The 10,104-nt window shown below is 44.2% G+C and overlaps 1 protein-coding gene across 2 annotated transcripts in view; it reads left to right on the top strand.

Annotated features, from left to right (window-relative positions):
• crebbpa (CREB binding lysine acetyltransferase a) overlaps nt 1-7,758 on the top strand; it is a 61,120-nt gene extending 53,362 nt beyond the window's left edge. For both annotated transcript variants that reach the window (XM_028593898.1, XM_028593906.1), the window contains 7 exons: nt 1,226-1,372; nt 1,458-1,571; nt 1,737-1,902; nt 2,203-2,370; nt 2,777-2,938; nt 3,663-3,944; nt 4,225-7,758. In XM_028593898.1, coding sequence (XP_028449699.1) covers nt 1,226-1,372; nt 1,458-1,571; nt 1,737-1,902; nt 2,203-2,370; nt 2,777-2,938; nt 3,663-3,944; nt 4,225-6,486 — 3,301 coding nt within the window. In that variant the 3' untranslated portion in view covers nt 6,487-7,758. The remainder of the gene's footprint in view (nt 1-1,225; nt 1,373-1,457; nt 1,572-1,736; nt 1,903-2,202; nt 2,371-2,776; nt 2,939-3,662; nt 3,945-4,224) is intronic.
• The last annotated feature ends 2,346 nt before the right edge of the window (nt 7,759-10,104 follow it).

Below are 10,104 nucleotides of genomic sequence, written 5' to 3' on the forward strand. Positions count from 1 at the left end.
ACTAAAATCACAAATTGAATTCACAAGAGTCTCATCTTTCTAGTCATAACCAATTTCTTCAACTTCAAGACCCCAGTATGCAAAAATATTCAAGTAAACCATTTTAGAATAGGTGAAAATACTGCATGAGAAAAACGGCACGGTTTTGCCCCAAACTGCATGGGATTAGCATATAGTGGGCATTTCTGTAAAGGGGAGACTTGTGGGTAACGATATAACCTAACCTTTCATTCTGATATCTTGAGGTGAGAGGAGAAGGCACCCGTGCTGGTTTTCCCCTCGCCAAAACTTAGCTTAACTTTGGAGCATTATTCAGCCACCTTACCGACAAGGTCGCATGACATAGTTCCATATGATAACAATAGCTTCACTCTATCTTCAATTCTGAGCCTGCTACAGCCTCTGAAAGACAAAAAGTCAGCCAGGCCGGCCTAAACTAAATCAACTGAAATTGCCTTGATCAAATATATAAACAACCAAAGAGCAAACTGTCAAGATGAGGGTAAGCCATAATGTTGTAGACAACCAAATACTGGTTTCTCTCCCCCAGACAAAGCTGAATGCCCTCTATAAAGCGTTTATGCCCACTCAAGAGGGATTGTGGAACCGCCATGTTTGATGAGATTGAGTACACACCCTCTCTGACTAGCTCAGAAGTTTGTTCACGGTTTCATCACACACGATCAAAGTCTGCTTGTCCCATTCGCGCAGGGAGGAGGCCCTTGTCCAACAACCGGTTATCTTCAATTTGACTGATTTAAGGCCGTTTTGCTTTTTATTAACTCAAGGCCACTTGACTGGAATTGTCCCATTATGATCTTGAGGGTTGCTAAAAGCAGCGTCACACAAGGCAATTTCTCGGGCAGCTCTTGACTCTTCTTTCCTAGATGCCTTTATAGTCACAATAAAATAAAAGGCTTTTTATACTGTTATGAAACATTTATGTACTGTATTATATTCTTATGGAACTATAGAATACCTTTTAAGATTTTAAGGTTGTAAGAGGTTTTATTGGCAACATACCTTTACACCCTGCGCAAATAAGCAAAACGGTCATATATAATTTACAGCTCGACACAGTCTGCACCTTTGTGTTGAGCGTTGTGTTCTGAGCGGACCCTCCCAACATTATGACATGTTTCAGCTAGCAATAACCCAGGACAGACTAGAGATCACGTTATGCTGTTTACGCATTTTAATATCTGATTTTCCTTGATTACCACAGGTTTGTGGACACGGGTGAAATGCCTGAGACCTTTCCCTACAGAACCAAAGCACTTTTTGCCTTTGAGGAGATTGATGGCGTGGACGTGTGCTTTTTTGGCATGCACGTGCAGGAGTACGGCTCTGAGTGCGCATTCCCCAACACTAGGTATGTACTACATTGCAATAAAGGACTGGTGCTTCAGGTGCTTTGTATACGGGAAATTGACCATTTCCCCTCTCTACCTCTGCAGACGGGTCTACATATCATACCTTGACAGTATTCACTTCTTCAGACCTCGGATTCTACGAACTGCAGTGTACCACGAGATCCTAATCGGCTATCTAGAATATGTCAAGAAACTTGGGTAAGCCTTGCTCTAATGCTTGTTCTCTGCCTCTCCTCTTGAAAGATAGAGGGAAGAGTCTCTGGAGTGAACTTTGTGGTGGGATTTAGTTCTAAGGAAGCAGATGTCCTAATTCACATATTGTCTTATGTATATCACTTATTTCTGGTCTGTGTATACCCACAGGTATGCCCAGGGCCACATCTGGGCGTGTCCGCCGAGTGAAGGAGACGACTACATCTTCCACTGCCATCCTCCTGACCAGAAGATCCCCAAGCCTAAGAGGCTGCAGGAGTGGTACAGGAAGATGCTGGACAAGGCCTTTGCTGAGAGGATTCTGCATGACTACAAGGTAAGGAGACATTTTCTGATACAAGGCATACAACTCAATATGCAGTTTGTAATATTTAGAATAAAGGAAACATTTAGCATGCAAAAAGTTGATTGATGTGTAAAGGGAGACTAGTGTTGTCTAGTTAAGTTTTGATTTGCAGTGATCCTGATCCCATTTCCTGGTAGAACGGGTAGAATGTAAATAGCTGGTCGTCTGAACACTTCTGCTACTTTGTCGGTATATACAGGCAAACACATTAAACGTGTCAGAAACATCTTGAATAGCTTGAATCAATTGTGTTTTTCGTCCTCCTCTCAGGACATCTGCAAACAGGCGACCGAGGACCGTCTGACCAGCGCTAATGAGCTGCCGTACTTTGAAGGCGACTTCTGGCCCAACGTGCTGGAGGAGAGCATCAAGGAGCTGGAGCAGGAGGAGGAGGAGAGGAAGAAGGAGGAGAACACCGCTGCCTCTGAAACTCCGGAGGTGCGAACATTGTGTCATGGTTTGGTGATGTGGTACTGGCAAAGTTATGGATATACAACTCTTGTACAAACAACTTTTGTAGTCATGTTTAATGGCCTTTGACAGCCATTTTGCACTTCAAGCTTCTATAGATTAACATTCTTTCACATATCACTACTTTTTAAGCCTTGGAATATCATTAACACATTTTAAATAGAATTTGATGAATTTGAATGAGCTTTTAATTAGAAATTGAATTAACAACAAAGAGTAACACAGTGCAACTAAAGTACTCATGGCATTTTGATGATACCGAATTCCTCACTGTTATGAGTACTAACTTGACGGTTAGAGATTCTGTCAAAAAAAACAACATAGTGAAAAAATGTAATAAGCTTAGTTTTCTGTCATTGTATATCTCCCACAGGGTACACCAGGTGACAGCAAAAACGCTAAGAAGAAGAACAACAAGAAGACCAGTAAAAACAAGAGCAGCGTGAGCCGAGCCAATAAGAAGAAGCCTGGGATGCCGAATGTAGCCAATGATCTGTCCCAGAAGCTATACGCCACCATGGAGAAGCACAAAGAGGTCAGACTTGTTTAGTTATATTTTTCTATGAAAAGCAGGCATTTAATGAACATTTGTGTGTTAGATAGTGAATAAAATGTATGTTCTTACTATTAGACTTAATGATACTTCCCCTCTAAATGTAGTAATTTAGAACGTAAATATGTTTTAAAGGTCCCATGACGTGGTCCCCTAATACTGTATCTGAAGTCTCTTTCCAGAAATTCTGCCTTGGTGCAGAATTACAGCCACTAGAGCCAGTCCAACAATGAGCTTTCCTTAGTATGTGCCATTTCTGTGTCTGTATATTGAGGAGGAGAGAGAGGGGGAGGTGGGGGGGCAAGGTGGAGAGTGGGGGTGTGGCCTTGACCAACTGCCACTTTGCTAGTTTGAAAGCCATGTCGTCTCTCTCTTTCTCATGGGTGGGCCAAATTCTCTGGGCGGGCAAAGCAGAGAAAGGGGAGGTAATCTTGCTCCTTATGACCTCATAAGGAGAAAGATTCCAGATCGGCCCATCTGAGCTTTCATTTTCTCAAAGGCAGAGCAGGATACCCAGGGCTCGGTTTACACCTATCACCATTTCTAGCCACTGGGGACCATAGGGAGGCTGGGGGAACTCATATTAATGTTAAAAAACCTCGTAAAGTGAAATTTTCATGCCATGGGACCTTTTTAATACCAGTTTCAGTTTTGCTTGTGCTTCTCTAATTCTCATTTCTGTGTGTTTTTTCTCTGTCTGCTGAAGGTGTTCTTTGTGATCCACCTCCACTCCGGTCCCATGGCCAACACCCTGCCACCCATCGTTGACCCTGACCCCATGCTCTCCTGTGACCTGATGGATGGCCGCGATGCCTTCCTGACTCTGGCCAGGGACAAACACTGGGAGTTCAGCTCCCTCAGGAGGTGCAAGTGGAGCACCATGTGCATGCTGGTTGAGCTGCACAACCAGGGACAGGACCGCTTTGTCTACACTTGCAACGAGTGCAAACACCATGTGGAGACACGCTGGCACTGCACTGTGTGCGAGGTAAGTTACTACTATGAGTATGCTGTTGGGTTTTTACACTGGAATCACTCCTGTGTCTGAAACTGTAAGAATCACACAGTGTAAGAAAATCACACAGTGTAAAAAAATAAAAATGAAAGTCTGTCTGTGTTCTATTACAGACTAGGATAAATCGTAACAATATATATGTACTACATCAAATACTAATATTCTTAACAGTAAGAGTACATTTTTGAAACTTTTGACAGAAATTTTTTTCAGACTTGGTAATTATTTTGTCCCCATCTGCCCTTTTCTGCAGGACTTTGATCTGTGCATTAATTGCTATAACGTGAAGGGCCACGAGCACCAGATGGTGAAATGGGGCCTTGGCCTGGACGACGACAGCAACGGCCAGAGCGGAGAGGCCTCCAAGAGCCCACAGGAGAGCCGGCGCTTAAGTATCCAACGCTGCATCCAGTCCCTGGTCCACGCTTGTCAGTGTCGCAATGCCAACTGCTCTCTGCCGTCCTGCCAGAAGATGAAGCGAGTGGTGCAGCACACCAAGGGCTGCAAGCGCAAAACCAACGGGGGCTGCCCTGTATGCAAGCAACTTATCGCTTTGTGCTGTTACCACGCAAAGCACTGTCAGGAGAACAAGTGTCCGGTCCCGTTCTGCCTGAACATCAAGCACAAGCTTCGCCAGCAGCAGCTGCAGCACAGGCTCCAGCAGGCCCAGCTGATGAGGAGAAGAATGGCCACCATGCAAGGCAGAACCATGCCGCTACCATCCCCACCGCCCTCAGCTGCTCCCAGCACTCCCACTTCTCATGCCCAGCCGAACACTCCTCAGACGCCCCAGCTGCCGCTCTCCAACCAGCCGCAGACCCCCAACTCAGCAGGCGTCATGTCCCCCTCTTTTCCCAGCGCACCTCGCAATGGCCAGCCTCAAACACCAGTGTCCCAGGGCAAGCCCGGGCCCCAGGCTTCCCCTCTACACCAGCAGCAGTCGCCTCTCCCCCAGCCGCCCCAGCCACCTCAGCAGCTACAGCAGCAGCCTCCCCTTGCTGCAGTCAAGATGGCGCGGCACATCGAGATGATGGCACAGGCCCAGCAGAACCAGCAGAACTACCGGGTCAACATGAACGGCTTACCCATGAACCCCCAGCAGCCACAGCAGCGTATGACCGGACCAATGCAGCCACCCATGCAGATGGTGCCAGGGCCCCGGGGACCACAGGTCATGCAACCGGGCATGCCCCAAGGTCAGTGGTCTGGAGCTGCAGGGCCGATGCTGGCAACTCAACAACCAGGCCTTGTCCCAGGCCAGACCATGCAGCGCGCCATGATGGCCCCCGGGCAGCAACCTCAGCAGGGCCAGAGGCTGCTGATTCCACAGCAGCCTGGTGCCCGGCCCCAAACGCCCCAGAGACCTGGGGCTATTGCACCCAACGCCCTGCAGGACCTCCTCCGCACCCTCAAATCTCCCAGCTCGCCCCAGCAGCAGCAGCAAGTCCTCAACATCCTCAAATCAAACCCTCAGCTAATGGCTGCTTTCATCAAACAGCGAACAGCCAAGTACCATGCCAACCAGCCGCAGCAAGCAGGTCAGCAACCGCAACCCGGCATGCCAACAATGCAGACCGTGTCCATGCCAGGGGGTGCGGTGCAGAGGCCGGGGATGCCCCCACAGCAGCCGCCTGTGCAGGGCATGGCTGCATTAGGGGCTCAAGGGCAGCTGATAAACGCAGCACACAACACCAACCCCCAGATCCAGGAGCTCTACCGTCGGCAGCTCTTAAGGCAGCAGCAGCAGCAGCAGCAACAACAACAACAACAACAGCAGCAGCAGCAGCAGCAGGGGGTGATGCCTCAGGGCCATCCTGGCCAGTTCCCTGCTCAGGCGCAAGGTACAGCAGCAACGTACTCCCAGCTTCGCATGCAGCAGCAGCAGATAGCCATGCAGGCAGGTTCAGGAGCCGCTGGAGGACCCATGGGCCAGCTCCCACCCATGGCTCAGATGGCCCAGCCCGGCATGGGGATGGACTCCACCAAGAACTTGCTGCATCAACGAATGCTCGAACAGCAGCAGCAGCAGCAGCAACTTCCCCAGCAGGCCGTCCTCAAGCAGCAGATGGGCTCTCCTGCCCAGCCCAGCCCTATGAGCCCCCAGGCCCACCTGCTGGCCGGCCAGCCCCAGGGTGGAGCCCACCTCCCCGGCCAGCCCACACTAGCAAATACCCTCAGCAACCAGGTCCGCTCCCCAGCGCCAGTCCAGTCCCCCTGTATGCCCTCGCAACAGCAGCCCCAGCAGCAGCGACCACATTCCAGTCCCTCGCCGCAGGTCCAGAACCAGCCCCAGCCCTCGCCGCAGCACCCACACCCACCCCACTCGGGTTCTCCCCACCCGGGACTCGGGGGCCCGCTGTCAGGGTCCATGGAGCAGGGACATTTGGGGACACCAGAACAAAGCGCCATGCTACCGCAGCTTAACACGCCCAACAGAGGGGGGCTGAACACTGACTTGGGGATGGTGGGAGATGCTACAGGGGACACTCTGGAGAAGTTTGTGGAAGGATTGTAGCATTTCTGCTTGGAACTAAAGAACACAATCTGTCTCCCAGGGACCCATCCTCTCTTCCTCCTAGTTTCCCCTCGGAGTCTTTATCCCGTTAGAGGGCTTTGTTTGTTTTTTTTGTACTGACATGTAAAAAGTTTCAACTGTTGTAAAAAGAAAAAAAGAAACTGGTTGAAAAAACAAAAATGAAAAAAGTCAACACTTATAGGGAATGTAATTGTTTCCTAAAAGTTGCTTCGTAAATGAAATTTAAATCACAAAGAATATATTTTTTGGTTGAGACCAAATGTGTTCAATACTCTTATTTTTGTTTTTGGAATGGGTTCATGCCTTTTTCGTTCCTTTTTTTTTTCTCAAAGAAAATGTACAATTGCATTATATTATTCATATCTTTTTATTTTGTACCTTTGGAAAAGAAACTTAAAGCATTTTGTGTTGAAACTGTAAAATAATTTGTGTGGGAATTGGGCCAGGTTTTCGTTCTCTTCTCAAGCTGTCATTCCTGGCTGTCATTGTAATCTAGTGTTGTACTGGTTGTACTATTACTCCAAGACGATGCGTTCAGGGACTGTTCCCCTCCTCTTTGTGTGTATGAAGAGCACTCAGTTGTATTGAAAATAGGAAATGGACTGCGGCAGTTGTGTATACACAGGCATGTATACAGGCACACATGAAGACACTGACACAAACCCTCACAGTCACTAAAGTAATTACAGCTCCGACTGGTTTCACAAACACAGACACCAAGGACCGCAACCTACATCTCTGTGGCCTGGAATTTGGAAAAATCCGTCTTGCGGGTGTAGAACATTGTTGCTTTGACATTAAAAAGAATTTGTCATACATTTTTTGTCATACAAATGTTGTAAAGTGTAAAGAGAGTGTGAGAAAAAGACCAGCCCCCTAAGCTGAGGTGGAATGATCACCGGTTGTTTGTAGGCCACATCTCTGATGGCGCCCCATCCTCTAAATTTTACACTAAGCTGTGTGCTATCTAGGGATGAAGGGCACATTTGAGATTCACCCTGAGGGAAAACTAAATGTTATCAACCCTCATTCCTCTGTCACAAAAACTTGAATTTGGGGGGAGGGATTTACTTTTTTCTCCTATTGTAAATCAAGTTATTAAGCAAAATACTATAAATATAAGGAAGAGCGAATGACATCACTGTATAAACTGGTTAAAAGACTCATTTCTTACTTATATACCATATTGTTAAATAAACTGTGTGCAGCAGAAGAACTCCAGTACTCTGTTGACTAAATAATGAGGCATCACTCCCGTGTACTACTTGTGTTAAGTTATTATTTTTTTTTTTTTAAGTTCAGCAGTGTTTGATTTTCCAGTCACTATTAAATTTGTATTTAAAAATAAGTGATAGTGGTCAAAAAAGTGACCATATGACTGGTGGAAGCCCTGTCTTCGTTTTTTTTTTTTTTTTTGGCCCTAAAATGACCTTTATTTTTAATGAAACTGTTTCATTTTATATTCCTATAACTTTATTCTGCATCTGAATTTCTATAGATTGGGAAAAAGTGGTGAGTTTACAATTCAGAAACTGAAAAAGGTTACTAGTAACCATTTTATTAGCAATGATGTGGTGGAGCTTAACTTTTTTATTTGATAGTCATCCACTTCTATTGGTGCTTCAGTAAAGTAGTAAAGGCCTATAACCCAGTCAAGTCAGACCAACTGGCAGCAATGGAAAAACTGATACTAAACCTACTGTATCTTAAGCCTTTGAAAGGAATTATAATTAATTGGAAAACATTCTGATAATAATAATTGACTGATAATACGCTAAATTCTAAAAATGTCTACAATTTACAGTTATCAAAGCGTAATGGAAAAAATAAGTTGAAGTCATATAATTCAGTCCTAACCTCAAATTTAAGTCAAAAGCTTTGCAAGGGTCTTGTAAGTGGGATAAAAGCACAGAATGTTTCTATAAAAGTACTGTTTTTATGAGAAAAGTATTCCTCAAGTCCTGTCTGGATTTGAGGCTCATAAATACATTTGGACAACCATAGTTAAAGTAAGGATGGAAGCAGGATACGACAGACACTAGCCAGGATGTCCTGATATTATGCCACAATACTGTAGCCTATCAGACAAGGTATTCACAGCAAGTAACCTCTCAAAACCAATGATGATGTATTACTCATTTATTAATGAAGCCTCAGCATTAAAAAAAAATAAAAAGTACAATGCCATTACATCTGCATTGAAAATAAAATACAAATAATGAAATGTCACTGGCTACAGAAACTCCAAATTACACAAACTTGTAATTATAAAACAGTACAGAGTATTACTGACAATACTTTGAGATATAAAGTAGGCTACTTGCTGTACCTGAACATGGGGATTAGATATTCTGTAGGCCTATACCAAAACTACACTGAGTGTTAGTTACTATATACTATAACTATTCAAATGTATATAACGTGTTGCTTTGTGTTAAAGAATTAGCATTGAATAACCTATTTAATATTTTGTCAATGTCATATTACACTTTTGATTCATATTAAGGCTGTGAAATGATGAAAATGACTAGGCCCTATCAATGTTGTCTGTGAAGATTTCACAAACACCCACCAGGTCTTTGCCAGTTCCACAATAGTGAACTCAAATATGAAAGACATGGAAAAACTGCACTCTGATGGAAGACAGACAGAAAGAGCAAGCTAGGATTTTTTGGTTAAACTTTTGGTTACATTTGGTTATTTTTAATTATTTAGCCGCCTTCCCTGTTAGTTAGCACGTTTGGAGTGGTACCGATGCATGCCTGATGTTTTCCCGTTAAATCCAATACCAGTCTTCATCCTAGCAGCAAAGGTGAGCTCACTCCAACCTCTCCTATACAACCAAGTGAAATCGCGGTCAACCCGCGATTCATTTCTAATGCGTTTCAAATGAACCTAACAGAAATTATTAAATACGTTAAATTTTATTTTTATTTTTATATTTTATTTTTACACGTAGCCAATAAGTGATTGTATTAGCGCCCCCTGCTGTTGGCTGTTAATATCGCTTTAATAGACTTTTTTTGTGCCGACGGCCGTCCCTGTGTGTATCTATATACTATAGCTGTATTAATTTTTATTTATATATTATATTATATTATATATTTAATTAATCGGTTTAGTCAGACGTTGCCAATACCCTAAAATTAGGAAATATGTTTAAAGAGTCTGAGTAAAGATAGCAGACATACTCTCTGTTCCTACATATTTTGAGATAGTATGAGCCACTCAAAGAAGTTAAGGCAGTATTTTATTCCTCAGAATAATGGCTCGTCTTTTCTCGGAGAACCTAATATTTACAACCTCTCAGATCATAAAGGGACTATAATTTAGTACTTTACAAAACATGCTGTGCATCAGGAAAAATATGGATTATTGTGGGTTAGATACACACTATGTGGCAGATACCTCAGTCACAAACATTTCTCAAAGAAGCTAAAATATACATTGGGTTATGTACCTGGAAGTAGTGTCATGAATTAACATGGTCCTATTGGCTCTAACGGCATTTATAAATGATTCTTCGAACAATGTCAGGGTATTTATTTATTTATTTATTTTATTAGTTTATTTGACAGGGACCATGCACAGTTCAGG

Source organism: Perca flavescens, chromosome 2 (assembly GCF_004354835.1).
Source record: "Perca flavescens isolate YP-PL-M2 chromosome 2, PFLA_1.0, whole genome shotgun sequence".
NCBI classification, from domain to species: domain Eukaryota; kingdom Metazoa; phylum Chordata; class Actinopteri; order Perciformes; family Percidae; genus Perca; species Perca flavescens.